The sequence below is a fragment of the Schistocerca serialis genome, chromosome 4, assembly GCF_023864345.2.
Source record: "Schistocerca serialis cubense isolate TAMUIC-IGC-003099 chromosome 4, iqSchSeri2.2, whole genome shotgun sequence".
NCBI classification, from domain to species: domain Eukaryota; kingdom Metazoa; phylum Arthropoda; class Insecta; order Orthoptera; family Acrididae; genus Schistocerca; species Schistocerca serialis.
This window is the reverse complement of record NC_064641.1, coordinates 268,215,732-268,234,058: the sequence shown is the minus strand read 5'-3', so window position 1 is coordinate 268,234,058 and position 18,327 is coordinate 268,215,732. Positions and strand designations below refer to the sequence as shown.

The window sequence follows — 18,327 nt, the reverse complement described above, 5'->3', positions numbered from 1 at the left end:
ACTCACTTTATGGAATACACAGTTGACATTCTTGTTATTAGGTTTATTTAACTATAAATTTGTAATCAATGTTACATGTATTATATTTCAGAAATGAGGCATGTAATTATCCCAATTTCTGCCGCAATGAAATATAAACCCCTAGTGTCTTTGGTAATATCTTTGCTATACATTAGAACAGCTGTTTTGGAGTTTGGTCTGCATGTGGACATACTGAGAGAATAAGTTGATGTATGGAAGCATGTGGATTTTCAGTGGTTGGATGTTAAATACATACTTAGTATTCTACATGGCCATCCAACATGTAGTGTAAACATTGTTCCCATTTGATACATATCATGTTAATTTTTTTAAGTGTTTTCATATGTAGGCTGGTGGGTGTTGCATAGAAGTATATCTATTTAAGTACTAGACTGCATCCAATATCAACACTTTCGAGACAGAGCCAGGATCTCACTTGGCCACCGAGTATGAAATCGTATGTTGACAACTCTGCCATTTGGTGTGTTTTTATGTAGATTTGTCTGTACAAATTACGTGTTTTATTTTAACTGTGTTTGCTATGTTTTGTTGGTTGGTTGGTAATGATTATGAAGTCGAAATTCGCCAATAGCAAACAAACTGGAAATTGTACATACAGCTCATAATTTACGTATTTTCTTTTGAAAACTGTTGAATGTTGTTTTAGTCATGACTCTTGGATCACACACTGTTCTTAGTGATTAATATGTGATATGCCTCACACAAAGCTATACATACTTCATCAATATAATAATAAAGGCAACACCAGAAAACACACACACACACACACACACACACACACACACACACACACACTCACTGTACAGTACCTTTTTGTTTGAGTCCTGAAATAAGTGCTCTTAAATATTTATCACCATCATGAAATGCTTTTGTTTTGTTATTTGTTTTTATACATTATATTTGTCTCAGAATAATTGATTGACAACTAATATAAAATTCTTGGGTTTCCAGCTGGATGAGTTTGTTGAAAAGCACAAGTTTTTGTTGGCTGTCACTCCCGTTATATTGTGGCAAAGTGCCAAAACAGCACCTTATATAGATAATACCTCATACCAGTGTCACAAGGCGGATGAGGATCGAGGGAGAGCCCTCATGTGAGTCCCAGCGTAATAGGTCAGCTCATCTAATGTGTCTAGGTGTCTCTTAGCTGGAAGGATTTGTTGTATATTGTGGCCCGTAACTTGTCCCAAGCAGAGCTCTCTTGGTACCTGCTTTCTCTGTTAATGAGGCCATTATTAGTTGTGACTTTGATGTCTCAGGCTTGCTTACAATGTAGTTCTGAAATCCACTGGCATGCTCAAAATTCAAACGTATAGCTTTCATCTAAGCTGTTTTCAGCAAATGTCAGTTTATCTTTCTGCCTGGGGCAAATGTACCTGGCACAGTCAAAGACGTGCTGCAGAATCAGTAAACAGCGTTGTGTCTGCCATGCATACTACAGCCTAAATTCACAGAGTATATTGTAGGCACCAAGTGTGTGATGTCTCACTGGACTCCTGTTTGAATCAGCTAGATTGCTAATTTTCCACCGAAGAATGTTTTAATATTGTTTCTGCAGTATCAGTGTAACCTAGTTTGTTGACGGTCAGTGTGGCAGAAATCCCACAAGCTTTTTCTGTTCCTGTGTTATTGAAGACCTACATGTTGTCTGCATTGTCTTCTTAATTTGTGTACCACTGTAACCATTTCTTCAGAAGATCTCTTTAGATGTTGTAGTTTGCTAGACAGACTTTCCAGGTCATTTATGGCCCAAGCTGTGTGGACAAGAATTCTAAAAACAGTGTCATATTGGGCTGGCTGGTAGGAGCTAGATGCATGAAAATACAGGTTTTTGTGCTTCATTTCCTGTGTTGAGTCAGCTAATAAGACGTCTTGATTCTTCCATACCAAAATGTCCAGAATTGGGAGAGAGCCATCATTCTCTACTTCCATAGTGAATTTATTTTCTCACGATTGGCACTGATGTGTCCGAAATATTCATCCAGGGTGTCCATATCATGTGGTTACATAACTAGGACATCTATGTACATGTACATGTACAAATGCTTGAGTCTCAGGTATGTCTTCTCAAATTTTAATTTTCTCAAAACACTGCATGTGTAGTTTGCCTTATATCTTCTTCTATGGCAGACTGTTATTTCCACCACCCACTTCATACTCATAGAAATGCCCACTATGCTAAAAGTAAGTCATGGCATGAGAGTATTGCAAAGTACTGCTACTTGTGGTTTGATAGTTCTTCGCATGGGAGACAAAATGCGCTAATTAAGGCTTCAATAATTTAATGTGAGCTGAATGTGATAATTGTTAAATATTGGGGTGTAACAAAGGAAACCATCAAAATGGTGACTAACGATGTCCTCTCACACAGCAGAGGCTACCAAGTCAGCTCTTCATTGGACCATTTCTGACCACAGTATGCTATGAGTGTCCACAAGTCTAGAGATATCTAGGTGCCATGTGAAGTGGAGTGTTATTGACCACACTGGGACTCAAACAGGGACCCATCTCCCACCCCACCCCTAGTCTCCATGGACACTCACTCTGGTACCGCGCATTGCAGAATTTGAATCCGCTCCAGACGACATGGAGCTCGAAGACCCCTAGAGGTCTCTGCATCATCGCGCCGTAAGCCGTGGCAGCGCGCGCCTCATGGCCCACAGTTAGTGTGAAGGCACCACAGTGGAACACGTGGTCCTAGCGGCCAATAGCAGCACCCCCAATCACGTATTTAAGCGCCTGCCTCTTGCTCAGCCAGTCAGTCTAATCTTGCGTGCGTCTCTGGACTTATCGCCTTGCCTTAGACAGCTTCTTTACTTTCTTGTTTTGTGTACGAGATGAGTGGACATGGTTTTCTTGTGATTCTGTTGTTTCGATCTTGTTGTTGTTAGTTAGGTCCTTCATTGGTTGTGTCCGTCCTCTCCCGTTTGTGTCATTGTTCGCAGGCCGCTCCATGGGTCGCGCCAAGCTTTCTGTTCCGTCAACGCTGCGACCGTTTTGGTCGCAGTTACAACACTCACTGTTGCTCAGATTTTTTTTAGCCACTCTCAAATCTGAGACTCTATTCCATATGCTTGGACCTTTGCTAAGAGTCTGCAGTATGACAACTATGTCAAATGTTTTCCAGAAATCAAGGAATATGGAATCTGCCTGTTGCCCTTCATTCATGGTCCACAGGATATCGTGCAAGAAAAGAGCAAGCTGAGTTGTGTACATGAGCGATGCTGTCTAAGTTCATGTTGATTTGTGGGTAGAAGCCTTCCTCTCTCAACCAAATTTATTGTATTCATACTTAGAATATGCTCAGTAATTCTGCATCAAATAGACGTTAAGGATATTGATCTGTAGTTTTCCTAATTAGTCTTCGTATATACTGGCGTTTTTCTTCCTAGTCTTTTGGGACTGGACGAGAGATTTGCAATAAATACCAGTCAACAAGGCCAATACTGAAGAGTTCTCTCTGTTAAACCAAATTGGTGTTCCATCTGGACGTGATGACTTATTTGTTATCAACTCTTTCAGCTCCTTTTCAATGCCAAGGATGCCTAGGATGTTCACTAAACAGGAGTTTATGTGGCAGTGAAATGATGGTATGTCTGTGTGATTATCCTCCATATGTAATTTTTTGATGTGATATTTAAAACGCCAACTTTCCTTTTGCGGTCTTGTGTTACCACTACATCAGACTGGACTCACTTAGCTATTGCATACCCATATTCCTGTATGGGGACAGCAGCGTGCATGAGGCGAGCTAGCAGTTGATCTCACAGATATATCTATTCTGTGTACTGTTCTGCTTTCATTCGTCCCTATAACCAAAAATCTGAAAATGTGTGTGTGTTGTTCTAAGAGAGTGTGATGATCAGAAAAGATACGACTAGAATGGGCCCAGGGCCATTACATAGTCTTTTGCAGCGCAGTGTTGGTTGCACTGGGCATGAGGCAGGGAGATATGAAAGAGGATGTGTCAGCAAAACACCCAAAAGAGGGGAACAGTGTGTTTCACAGTTAGTTGAAGTAGTTATTTCAAATCTTTGCGTGAATGTAACCACAGAATGCACATGTATTCAATAAAACCACCATTAACCCCAAAAGTTATCAAGTTATTCACCATAGCAGTAAAAATCAATTTGTGGCACATGATTTACCACTGAAATTATGGTGTGAAGTGATGTGATAGATACATCTGAATCACTACTTATATTGTTCAGTAAATACAGGTGAGCTGTTTTTTCTGACATCTCATTTGTTGGCTTCACTAGTGCAGAACCAACTCACCACCACTTTCGAAGCTAAACAGTAATCCAGGCCGTGGACAATGCTACATATCAGCCTGTAACTACCTTTGTTTAAAAAAAGTAACAAATAAAAATATCACACCTGTATTCGCTACTACTTTTCATGACCCACCGTAACAAGAAATAATCTACGAATAATATCAAATCGTTTCAATATCGGCACTCAGAATAATCACCTCTTTTTTCACCTTTCATTTATTACTTACAATTACTCTACACTGACCCTCTCCCCTCTCCTCTTTAAGCCACACACAACTAAAGTATTGCCGACATCTGTACCATAGAGGAAGTGTTCTGTCTTTCACTGCCTGTTGGGCTAAATGCAATGGAAATGCTGTTTCGCATTATGGTAGAATGGGGAGTGCTGAAAGTAAATTTCTATTCTCGTGGGCAGTAGAATTCATCTAGTTGTTCAGTTAACACATTTTCCAAAACAGACATATAATTGTCCTGTAATTCATTTGTACAAAATAAGAGTGATGTCTTCATACATGCTCTGCAAACCATTGTGAAGTGCGTAGCAGAGTGTACTTAGCATGGTACCACATGTTGGGGTTTCTTCTCATTCCAATCAACTATGGAGCACGGGAAGAATTACAGCTTAAATCCTTCTGTGCATGCGGTATTTAGTGAGATTTTATCTTCTTAGTTCCTATAGGTTTGATAACTAGAAGGGTGAAGAATATGTCCAGAATCTTCACTAAATTGCTGCTCCTTGAAATTGAACTAGGCTTTCTCAAGATATTTTTCATCTATATTCCTGAGGCTCGATATTCATATTTTTCAACATTTCTGTGACCGTCTCCCATGGTTCAAACAAAACTGGGATCATTCATACCACCCTTCTTCATATACATTCAGCATCCTGCTGTAGTCCTATCTGATATGAGCCCCACACACCCGAGCAATATTCTAACATGAGATGCACTAATGATTTGTAAACAGTCTCCTTTGTAGACTGCAGCATTTTCCCAGTAACCTAGCTATGATCGGAAGTCGGCACCTGCCTTACCTGTGACTGACTTATGTGATTATTCCATTTCATATCCCTATGAATTGTTACATCCAGGCATTTGAAGGAGTTGACTGATTCTAATTGTGAATCATTGATGCTGTAGTCTTAGGCCACTGCATTTTTCATTTTGTAAAGTGCATAATTTTACATTTCTGTATATATGAAGTAAGATGCTATTCTTTGTACCACTTTGAAATCTTATCAAGATTTGACTGAATATTTATGCAGCCTTTTTCGGACATAACTTCATTAGCAAACTCGGCACGAAGGATGGGGAAGGAAACTGGCTGTAGTCTCTGAAAGAACCATCCTAGCATTCACCTAAAGTGATTTGAAAAACTCAAAGAAAAATTTAACCTGCTTGGGCAGATGAGGATTTGATCTGCCATTCTCCTGAATAAGAATCCAGTGTATTACTACTGTGCCACCTCACTTGGCCTCTTTGTATAAGTTTAGTATCTCCTGTTACTCATTTTTGGAATGAGTCCCACACAATTGAGTAATATTCTAAGATGGGTGAGAGGAATATTTTTTAAGCCATCTCCATTATAGATTTTCTACAGTTTTCCAGTATCCTACCAATAAACTGAAATCTAACACCTACTTTACCTACTAGTGAGCCTATGTTCTTGTTTTGTTGCTACCATGTATTTGTATGATGTGACTGGTTCCAATTATGACACATTGATTTTGTTATAAACTATTACATTTTTGCATTTTGTGAAGTGCAGAATTTTACTTTTCTGTACATTTAAAGCAAGTTGCCAATCTTTGCACTAGTTTGCAAGCTTATCAAGATCTGATTGAATATTTCTACTGTTCCCTTCATACATTACTTCATTATAGATAACTATGTCAACTGATGTTGTTATTAATATTGTCTGCTAGGTCATTATTCTACAACATTAACAACAAAGGACCCCAATACGCGTCCAGGTGCCACGCCTAAAGTTACTTCTTTCATTGACTCTCCATCCAAGGTAACATGCTACATCCTCCCTACCAAGTAATCCTCAACAGAATCATTAATCTTCAAACAGTGGAAGATCTGGGATACAATAACAACAAATTGAATAAATATAAATTACTACTTACTACATAAAGATGTTCAGCACTGTACAGGCACTTTTTACAATTAAAAGTAAACTAAGCTTATTGTACTTTTAATGGGCCCATCTGCCTCTCAGTGCCTCCACTCTGTGGTGAAAAGCTGTATATTCTAATTCATGTTGCAGTCATAAATTTCGATACCCCAGATGATCACACTTTTGTTAATCAATTTTGGAGTGATACCGAGTAAAACTGTTTTTGGAAGTCAAGAAATACTGCATCTGACTGCTGAGATTCATAGCTTTCAGAATATCATTTGAGAAAAATGCCAAGTTTGGTTTTGCATGATCGTTATTTTTGGAATCCATGCTGGTTAGTATGGAGGATATCGTTCTGTTCAAGATATCTTACTGTGTTAGAGTTCAGAATATCCTGTTGGATTCTAAACAGGAGGATGTCACTGCCATTGGACGGAAGCTTTGTGGATAACTTCTGTTACTGTCCTGGTAGCTGTCTGTGACCTGTGTTTGGTTAAAACTGGAGCTAATTCTACAGCAAACTCTGTGTAGAATATTATAGGGATCCATTTGGGCCCCAGAGCCTTGTTAAATTTAGCTGTTTTTCAATGCCACCGACACTAAAATCTACATTAATCATCTTTGCAGTGTTCCAAGAAGTGAACTGGGGCAATACATCTGTATCTTCATTAGTAAAAGAACATTTGAAACAGAATGCACTGTTGCTGCTTTTACTTTGCTGGTCTCAATTTCAGTTCCTGTGTTGGTGTCATCTATGAATGTCTGTGTTGGTGTCATCTATGAATGTCTGGACACAAACTTTGGCATCACTGGCAGCCTTTACGTGTGAGCAGAATTTCTTTAGGTTTTATGACAGATCTCTTGATAAGGTTCTGCTGTGGTAGTCATAGCCCTCTTGACATCTGAACGTGTTTAGTTCTACATCTCTCTGCCTAGGGCCCCGTGATTTGCCTTACATCTACTATGCAAAAGTCGCTGTTGCTTGAGAAGTCTTTTTACAGTGACTGTATACCATGAAGAGTTCCTCCCATCATGAATTGGTCTACTAGATGTATAACTATCCAGCATATAGTCAACTACTGTTGTTGTTGTTTTTTTAACTTGAGCCACAGTATTTCTGTGCACTCTTAACTTCCTATACTTAGTATTGTAAGAGCTCCATTGCTTTTTAGAAGTGCATCAACACCTATGGATATACAAGGTGGATGGAAAGTTTTGGTTTTTCCCTCACATTTTTTAGAATATTTTTATTACACAGAAGTTTTTCTATTAAAACATGTATCTGCATTTAAATGAATGACTTGGACAGTCATTTGTTCACTTGACAGTATTTTTTATATGGTGTTCCTGATTATGGAGACATTCTTTAAGTCATCTGCCAAAACTCTCTGCAAGCACTGCCGTCTTTTCACAGGTGACTTGAGTTCCATTCTTCCTGAACATGTATAATAAATTGGTCTCTGCTACGTTAACAAGGTTTGTTGCAGACTACATCCTGTTGTCTGACCCATGTGAACTGTTTCTCTCTCTTACATAAGAACAGCATTTCTAGATTTGGAAAAAGCCATTCTAAACTGCTTAAGAAGAGACAGGAACATTTCTTTGCCAATAATAATGACCATTGATGGTCCTTTTTGGATTTTGCATCAACCACATGCAGTTTAGTTTTTCCATAGCCACAGATGCCCCTCAGTACCCATTATCTGCAATCCTTGCTTTGTTCTGTGAGCTGGGCCAATTTTCTGTGGTTCATTTGTGCAGATTTGACAATTTTTTTGTTGTGCTTTGGATAAAGCTATCCTGAAGACTCGTCTGTAAATGAAATGTTCATACTTTTGCTCTTTCCTTCAGGGTTCACATTGCACAAACCACCAGACATTACTCTTTTACAAAATGCATGACAGTCAACAAGTTTTTTTTCTGATAGGTGTGTTTCGTTGGTTAGACATAAGCATGTTTTCCCCAGGATTATCTATGCGTAAAGCCTGTTATAGTTGTCCTATTGATGGTCTTCTGTCTCTGCTGCTAGTCATTAGACATTTGGTAACTGCCCAAGTACCAATGACAATTTTATCCTTTGCTGAAACTTCCTGGTAGATTAAAACTGTGTGCTGGACTGAGACTTGAACTCGGGACCTTTGCCTCCATGGGCAATTGTTCTACCAAATGAGCTACCCAAGCACGACTCACGACCTGTCCTCATAGCTTTAATTCCGCCAGTACCAGATTTTGTTTTTAATGTTTGATGTGTGTTTTTTTGGTCCTCCAGCTCCTTCACTGTCACTGACATTGCCATCTCCTTTGTTAACTCAAAGTCTAACAATTTTTGATGTTTGAGCAATTTTTGTGTTAAGACATTCCTCTGGTATGTAGACCTTGAATCTGGGAACGAACATGTTCATGTTTTGGTCCCATTTGTTAAATGACACCTTAAAGGATGAGAAATGCAGGTAACTACAGAGAAATATACAGATAAAATTAAAAATTAGTTTAAATAAGGAATGTACAAATCCATTAAATCAAAGAAAATTAAACTTTCTCCAATCTGTCATTTTTATCTCCCTAATTACAATTTAGATATAACATAAATTATTTTTCTGTTCTTTCATTGGGTGGAAACAGATGGATATGTAAAACAAAAAAAACTGAATGACAAACTTTCATTAACTTACCAAGCTCAGGTATGTTAAATTTATGAAAAAGATCAACATAGAAGAAGGGCACCACTACAACAGTTGCCAGCAACAGAAAAATAAGTGTGGGAATGTGTTCACTATGACTCTTCAAGTAATTTAGACTTGCATTAAAGTTTATACAGCCAGCAATGTCAGTTGGTATAAAGGGGTCTTCTCTCCACAGAGCATCAAAACTCAGGGGCTCTGTTAAAAAGGGGAGTAACTTTGTGATCATCCTGTATAAATTATGGTGACGCACTGCTCATTGCTACAGAAATGAGCTTTGAAATATATTTTCTTCTTTGGCTTCAGTTTTGCATGATGGATCCATCTTCTGTTTGATCTGCTAAATTTATTTCTTCCTCCTGGGTGATGGTGGGGTATTTTTTTAAGATACTCTTGCATTGGTTGTCCTTTGTAAGAACTCCATAACTTGTTTCTATAGACCTCTGATTGTCAGATTTTCATTGCGGCCTAATCTCCACATATTGGTTTTGGTCATTGTCTGTTTTGATATTCATTGTGTAATATCTTAGAGGCAACTCATTACATTCATGAATCAATGTATTAATCATTTGCTCTGATAAGGCTATGACTTCCTAAATTCATGCTCTGAAATGAGGTCTATTCTGTCTGACATTTTGCCCATCACACCTAGAATAGCTTTTTGTTGCCCACTCAATCTCCACAATATCCTTGTTAGAGCCAATGCTCCTTCTACCCCCATTTCCCTACCCTATGGTACCCTCCCTTGTGACTGGCCGCAATGTAATACTTGCCCTATACCACTACCTGTCCCAGCCCTGGATCTGACAAAACATATATGATCAAGGAGAGAGCTGCCTTTGAAACAAGGCATATTGTGTACCAACTGTTTGTAAATACTGTTTGTCCTTTTACATTGGCATGACCACCACCAAATGCCACTGGCTCAAAAAACTTGCAAAATCAATACCTTTTTTATATGTGTGTTCTCCTGCCATCACTTTCTATCCAATTTCATTGTGTTGATTGATTGAATTCATTACTTGTTTTTCCGTACTTTCTTGTAAGTGTTGACATCATACATTATTGAGATTTTCCAACCTATATTACTGTTTACTTTTTGAATGTGAAATGTTCAACAGCAGAAAAACTCAAAGTGGTTAACTTATCAACTGGTATTTGTTCTTAGAATTAACTAGCATCACATGAGAATGCTATGACATTGGTTCTGCTTTGGTTACAGTATTGATTCCCAAAGAAACAGTTACCTGATGTTTCCCTGGGATGCACTTTGAATCACTTACATGTACGAGTCCCAACAAACGAAATACAAATTCAACACACTGTTTCATAACTGCAAAGATATTCAGACCAAGATTGTTCAGAGCAAAGAAGTAAGGAGTAGTTGGACAATAGGGTAAGGAGTAGTTGGACAATATGGGAATGGTACATCACCAGGGAAAATATAAATTAATCGAAAGTCTATGAAATATGTCTTGACTCTGAATCAATTGAGAATAGAACAGATGTGTATTTGAACTTTTTTTCTTCAAGTTATCTTTTTTGTGAGTTGAGGAATATTGACCTTTACTCTTGAAACAAAGAATTTATGTGTAAAGTAAAGTACATATTTAAATTAAAGATGTTACTGGAAAGCCCAGGTAGAATACAAATGATGGAAAGAGTAAAGGTGACCATTTATTGTATACCTAAGGTACTGAGGAGCTGTCGGGAGCATAAACAAGACTGCAAACATTGCTAATCTGTTGGTCAATGAAGGGTTATGTCAGGTGTTGTGATGAGAGGACAAAAGGGGTAGGTGGCAAACTTTATAATGTAACCAAAATTTGACACCCTTTTCTCTCTCAATTTTTCAATGACAGTGCTACCCCCTGCGGGTCCGGGGGTTAGAATAGGCCCGAGGTCTTCCTGCCTGTTGTAAGAGGCGACTAAAAGGAGTCCATCCCCCTCAAGGGGGTAGTTAGCGCCTGCGTCCGGAGACGGACGGTCCCACGACCTATATTTGTGGTCTTTTTGGTTTTTCACTTCTCGTTTCTTCCTTCTTTGGTTGGTTCCTTTCTTTGTTCTTCTCAATCTCACTGTCTTCCTTGCCTTCTTCTCCTTGCCTTCTTCTCCTTGCCTTCTTCTCCTTGCCTTCTTCTCCTTGCCTTCTCTGGTCTCCGCTTCGGCATTTGAGTCAGTCTGTCCTCTCTCTCTCTTCCTTTTCCTCTTCTTCCTTCCTCCCTGTGCGCGCCTGAAGGCCGACCCACGCGTTCGCACATGTAGCCGGTGACGGGGTAACGCGTAATTCCCCGCCCTGGGTAGACAAGTAAGGCACGCACGTACCCCCTGGTAAAGGCCAGGCCCAGGGAGGGGTGATTGCCTGAGCTGATATCTTCTGACCATGCCGATTGGTCCCTCCGTCTGTTTCTCGGGAGGTGTGACCTGAGGTGTAAACATTCACCTAAGGCGGGAGTGCCCTCTGAGAGGGTCCCCGTAAGGAAGGAGCGCGCCATCGGAGACGCTGGCAATCATGGGGGATTCCTCCGCAATGGATTTCTCTTCTTCTCTCTCGACTTCTGCCCACAAACGGAAACATGACCAGCCCCCAGTGACAAAAGTACTACCACCTACCCCACAGTTCCTCGTCATTTCTCGATCTGAGGACGGAAAGGATTTTTCCTCTGTCAACCCTTTCATTATCCAGAAGGGCGTAGATGCCATAGCCGGTACTGTTAAGTCTTGTATGAGGTTGCGTAATGGTACCTTGTTACTAGAAACTGAGAGCGCCTTTCAGGCACAGAAACTGCTTCGAGCCACACTCCTGTACACGTTCCCTGTCCGGGTGGAGGCTCACCGAACTTTGAATTTGTCTCGTGGTGTGGTCTATACTAGATCCCTCGACGGATTGACTGACGAGGAGATTCAGTCTTTCCTCGCTGAGCAGGGCGTGACGGCTGTCCATAGGGTCATGAAAAAGGTCAACAATGACCTTGTACCGACCCGGACACTTTTCTTGACCTTTGATAGTGTTAAGCTGCCATCGCGCATCAAAGCGGGCTACGAGGTTATTTCTGTTCGCTCCTATGTCCCGACACCTACGCGCTGCTACCAGTGTCAGCATTTCAATCACACTCGACAGTCTTGTTCCAATGCGGCTAAATGTGTCACTTGTGGCACGGATGCCCATGAGGGTGACTGTCCACCTCAGTCTCCTCGTTGTGTGAACTGTCAGGGTGACCATGCAGCATCCTCCCGCGACTGTCCCGTCTATAAGGAAGAACACTGTATCCAAGAAATTCGGGTCAAAGAGAAAATGTCCACCTCGGCTGCTCGCAAGCTATTGGCTAGTTGGAAGCCCACGCTGCTCCCAGCGGGGAAATACAGTACTGTCCTCGCCTCTCCTCGGACTACCAGGGAGGTGGCAACCCAGACATGCGATCTGACCTTCAGCACCACGGTCGTCTGTTCGGCCAGTGCTAAGATCGCGCGGTCGACGTCTCCTCTTCCTCCCATCACCCCACAGACACCAGCCCCTTCTTCAGCTTCTGCTAAGACGAAGACCCAGAAGTCAGATGCACGGGCCTTCAAGAAGGAACCATCCCGTGCAGACTTCCTATGTACCTCGACCTCCCAGCCATCGACCGGTACCTCCACCAAACGACCTTCCAAGAAGGCTCATAGGAAGCACAGTTCTCCTTCTCCGCCACTGCGCATTTCTTCTCCTGCGCCACCCAGCGGTTGCTGCCCCAGGCCGTCATCCGTTTCGCCTGGCCGCACCGCTGGTAGCGGAACATCTGGCCGTTCACCGGCGGAGGAAGCTCCCCCTCCCGGCCAACTTACCAAGATGGCCGATGAACCTATAGAACCAATGGACGATGACTGTCCGCCTACTGATAGCGGCGGCAGTGCTCGCTCGAAGCCAGGCCCTCAGCGGCCTTCGAGGTGACCCCTTCTTTCATCTTCCTTTTCTTCTTACGATGGCACTTATTCACTGGAATATTTGCAGCATTCGCTCCAACCGAGAGGACTTGAAGTTGCTGCTCCGCTTGCACCGTCCGCTCGTCGTAGCCCTCCAGGAAACGAAGCTACACCCATGCGATCAAATTGCCTTGGCACACTACACCTCTGTGCGTTTTGACCTACCCCCTGTGGTAGGTATCCCGGCTCATGGAGGGGTTATGTTGCTGGTCCGGGATGATATTTACTATGATCCCATCACGTTGCACACCGGCCTGCAGGCAGTTGCCATCCGAATTACTCTCCCCACTTTTACATTTTCCTTTTGTACCGTTTACACTCCATCGTCGTCTGCCGTTACCAGGGCAGACATGATGCAAATTATTGCTCAGCTACCTGCACCATTTTTGTTAACTGTAGACTTTAATGCCCATCATCCCCTTTGGGGCTCTCCAGCATCCTGTCCGAGGGGCTCCCTGTTAGCAGACCTTTTCAACCAGCTCAATCTTGTCTGCCTCAATACTGGCGCCCCTACTTTTCTTTCGGACACATCTCACACCTATTCCCATTTAGACCTCTCTATATGTACTACCCAACTTGCACGCTGGTTTGAGTGGTATGCACTTTCTGATACATATTCGAGCGACCACTTCCCGTGTGTTATCCATCTCCTGCAGTATACCCCCTCTCTGTGCTCATCTAGTTGGACCATCCCCAAAGCAGACTGGGGGCTCTTCTCTTCCAGGGTGGCCTTTCAGGATCAAACTTTCACAAGCTGCGATCGTCAGGTCGCACACCTCACGGAAGTCATTCTCACTGCTGCTGAATATTCCATCCCTCACCCTACTTCTTCTCCATGTCGCGTACCGGTCCCCTGGTGGACCACAACATGTAGAGACGCTTTACGTGCTCGTCGACGTGCTTTACGCACCTTTAAACGCCACCCTACAGTGGCGAATTGTATCAATTATAAACGATTACGTGCACAGTGTCGTCGTATTATTAAAGAAAGCAAGAAAGCCAGCTGGGCTGCTTTCACAAGCACCTTCAACAGTTTTACTCCTTCTTCTGTTGTCTGGGGTAACCTGCGCCGGCTATCTGGCACTAAGGTCCACTCACCAGTTTCTGGCTTGACGGTCGCGAATGACGTCCTTGTGGCCCCTGAGGATGTCTCCAATGCCTTCGGCCGCTTTTTCGCAGAGGTTTCGAGCTCCGCTCATTACCACCCTGCCTTCCTCCCCCGCAAACAGGCAGAGGAGGCTAGGCCACCTAACTTCCGCTCCTCGATTCGTGAAAGTTATAATGCCCCATTCACCATGCGGGAACTCGAAAACGCACTTGGCCGGTCACGGTCCTCCGCTCCAGGGCCTGATTCTATTCATATTCAGATTCTGAAGAACCTTTCTCCTGCGGGTAAAGGTTTTCTTCTTCGTACTTACAATCGCATCTGGATTGAGGGACATGTTCCTGCATGCTGGTGCGAGTCTATTGTCCCGATCCCTAAGCCGGGGAAGGACAAGCACTTGCCTTCCAGTTATCGACCCATCTCGCTTACCAGCTGTGTCTGTAAAGTGATGGAGCGAATGGTTAACTCTCGTTTGGTTTGGCTGCTAGAGTCTCGACGCCTACTTACCAATGTACAATGTGGATTTCGTAGGCGCCGCTCTGCTGTTGACCATCTGGTTACCTTGTCGACCTTCATTATGAATAACTTCTTGCGGAAGCGCCCGACCGCGGCTGTGTTCTTTGATTTGGAGAAGGCTTACGACACCTGTTGGAGGGCGGGCATTCTCCACACCATGCATACATGGGGCCTTCGCAGTCGCCTCCCTCTTTTTATTCGTTCCTTTTTAATGGATCAACAGTTCAGGGTACGTGTGGGTTCTGTCCTGTCAGACACCTTTCACCAGGAGAATGGGGTGCCACAGGGCTCAGTTTTGAGCGTCGCTCTCTTCGCCATAGCGATCAATCCAATAATGGATTGCCTCCCAGCTGATGTATCAGGCTCCCTTTTCGTGGACGATTTTACCATCTATTGCGGCGCGCAGCGTACAATGTTTCCTGGAGTGCTGTCTTCAGCGTTCTCTTGACCGTCTTTACTCCTGGAGTGTCGCCAATGGCTTCCATTTTTCTGCCGAGAAGACGGTCTGTATTAACTTCTGACGCTACAAAGAGTTTCTCCCACCGTCCTTACGGCTCGGTCCCGTTGCTCTCCCATTCGTGGAGACAACAAAATTTTTAGGTCTTACATTTGACAGGAAACTTAGCTGGTCTCCACATGTGTCATATTTGGCTGCCCGTTGTACCCGTTCTCTAAATGTCCTCCATGTTCTCAGTGGTATGTCGTGGGGAGCGGATCGAACCGTCCTACTTCGCCTATATCGGTCGATCGTCCGCTCCAAGCTGGATTATGGGAGCTTCATATACTCCTCTGCACGGCCATCCATCTTACGCTGCCTCAACTCCATACAACATCGGGGTTTACGACTTGCGATCGGAGCGTTTTATACTAGTCCCGTCGAGAGTCTTCATGCTGATGCTGGTGAATTGCCACTCACCTACGGGCGCGATATACTGCTTTGTCGGTATGCCTGTCGGCTACTGGCAATGCCCGACCACCCGTCTTATTGTTCCTTTTTTGACGACTCTCTCGACCGTCAATATGGGTTGTATGTCTCTGCCCTGCTACCCCCTGGAGTTCGCTTTCGTCGCCTCCTTCAACACCTTAATTTTTCTCTCCCTGCAACCTTTCGAGTGGGCGAGAGCCACACGCCACCTTGGCTCCAGGCTCAGGTTCGCGTTCACCTTGACCTCAGCTTGCTCCCAAAGGAGGTTACCCCCAGTTCGGTCTACCACTCCCGTTTTGTCGAACTTCGTTTGAAGTTCATTGATATGACCTTCATTTATACAGATGGCTCTAAGACCAATGACGGGGTCGGGTGTTCTTTTATTGTCGGGGCACAAAGTTTCAAATACCGGCTCCATGGCCATTGTTCGGTCTTCACAGCTGAGCTCTTTGCCCTCTACCAAGCTGTTCTTTACATCTGCCGCCACCGACATTCTGCTTATGTCATCTGCTCAGATTCCCTGAGCGCCATCCAGAGCCTCAGTGATCCGTACCCGGTTCACCCTTTCGTGCATTGGATCCAACGCTCTCTTCAGCAGCTGGTGGACGTCGGTTCTCCGGTTAGCTTTATGTGGGTTCCTGGCCATGTCGGTATCCCTGGGAACGAAGCTGCAGATTCCGCGGCCAAGGCTGCGGTCCTCCAGCCTCGGACAGCTTCTTGTTGTGTCCCTTCGTCAGATTGTAGCAGGGTCATTTGTCGGCGCATTTTATCGCTGTGGCATGCTGATTGGGCTGCACTTACAGACAACAAGCTTCGGGCCTTGAAACCTCTTCCCGCGGCGTGGACGTCCTCCTCACGCCCTTCTCGGCGGGAGGAGGTAGTTTCGGCCCGGTTACGAATTGGACACTGCCGGTTCAGCCATCGCCATCTGCTGACGGCTGCGCCGGCGCCGTTCTGCCCATGAGGGCAATTGCTGACGGTCCGCCACATTTTAACGTCCTGTCCAGATTTTAACACACTACGTCTTGATCTTGGCCTGCCATGTACTCTAGATGCCATTTTAGCGGATGTCCCACGAGCAGCTGCTCGCGTTCTTCATTTTATCAACTTGACAACCCTCTCTAAGGACATTTGATTATGCTGTTTTTTTAATCTTATGCCTGTCAGTCTGTCTTTTATCGTGTTTTCCGTTTCGTTGCTGTTTTAAACTTGTGACTCACGGTGCATTCCTAACGTAGTCTTGGCGCTAATGACCGTTGAAGTTGTGTGCCCTAAAACCACAACAAAAAGAAAAAAAAATGACAGTGCTGTTGAACATGACATATCAATTTTGGTTGACTCTCTGTAACATTCATTTCTATTATCTTCCAACCCATGAAGCTTATCAATTTTTTTATAGTTATATTGTCCTTGTATCTGAACTATAAATGTCTGCTTCTGATTGTTATTGACGTGAGTGTTAGGGTAATTCTTCAGTGTTTGGTGATAAATTAGTCCAGTTTTTTTACTGAACTGTTGAATAATATATTGAACTCCTCTTATATGTGAAATTTATGGTGCACAGCTGATTCTATAAGTGAAAGTCTATTGCAAGGGACTACTAATGACATCAATCTAAATTACCATTTTTTTTTTTTTTTTCAAGGAGAGAGGTTGACTGTGATTGTGTACAATGTATGGACATCAACATGTCAAATAACAATGTGGTTTTAGCTTGTCTAGATGTTCTACGTACTACAAATGACTGATATGTATGTTAGCATGTGGTCATAATAATATGACACCACAATGTATTGCCAGTTTGCATGCATGCAGTTCATTGCATTACATTTTAGTGTGTGAATTTAGATGGTTGGTGAATTAGTTCACTTCGCTGAAATTGTTGTCTTGATGTATTATGTTAATCTTGTTACCAAATAGTTCGAAGATTTAGTTTCATCGGGGATTTTGTGATTTGACACTGATATGTAAGTTAATATTTGTGTATTCTTTTGTTAATAATTTTTTTTGTTACTAGGGCGTTGCTGAGCAAGGAGAGCAAGGACAAACTTAGTGTCAATTTTATGTATGAACCACCTCCAGGAACTAAAAAAGAACGTGAAAGAGAAGACGATGAGCCAGAGTATAAATTTGAATGGCAGCGGAAATTCAATGCCCCAAGAGAGGAGTGAGTACTTATAAATGTAAATGCATTATTTTTAATGCTTCTGCTTGTCCACGCACCCAAAATAGTTGACACTCTATGTTGTATTTGGATTTTATCGTATGTTTTCTGTTGAAGGAGAATATTTCCCTTATTAGAAGCTATTTGCACAAATTGATTTATTAACTAGACAGTTAGCCAAGCTTGTCCTTCAGATTGCTTGCTTCAGATGTACTGTAAGATAATGTACAATTTTCCTGCCTAAATTTGTGATACTTGAGTTAAATCTGCCTTTTGTGTCAATGCTATAAAGTATTCCTGTGGTGCATCTTAAGATATCATTGTTTACGCACTATAACAGTAATGGAAATTTCTGGATGGAAAAATAAATAAAATAGGGAAAGTCAACCACTTACCTGTAGAGAATTGATGTGTCATACATAGAAACATGTTATAGAAAATGGTTAACACTAGCTTTCGAACCCTTGCCATTTTGCTTGTAAGAGTATGTACATTCACACACATAACCACACAGACAGTCAAATGTACATTCT

General features: G+C 42.6%; 1 protein-coding gene across 1 annotated transcript in view; it reads left to right on the top strand.

Annotated features, from left to right (window-relative positions):
- Positions 1-18,327, top strand: part of LOC126474194 (corepressor interacting with RBPJ 1) — a 79,352-nt gene that overhangs the window by 17,227 nt on the left and 43,798 nt on the right. Inside the window, exon 3 of the mRNA XM_050101657.1 lies at positions 17,648-17,797. Coding sequence (XP_049957614.1) covers positions 17,648-17,797 — 150 coding nt within the window. The remainder of the gene's footprint in view (positions 1-17,647; positions 17,798-18,327) is intronic.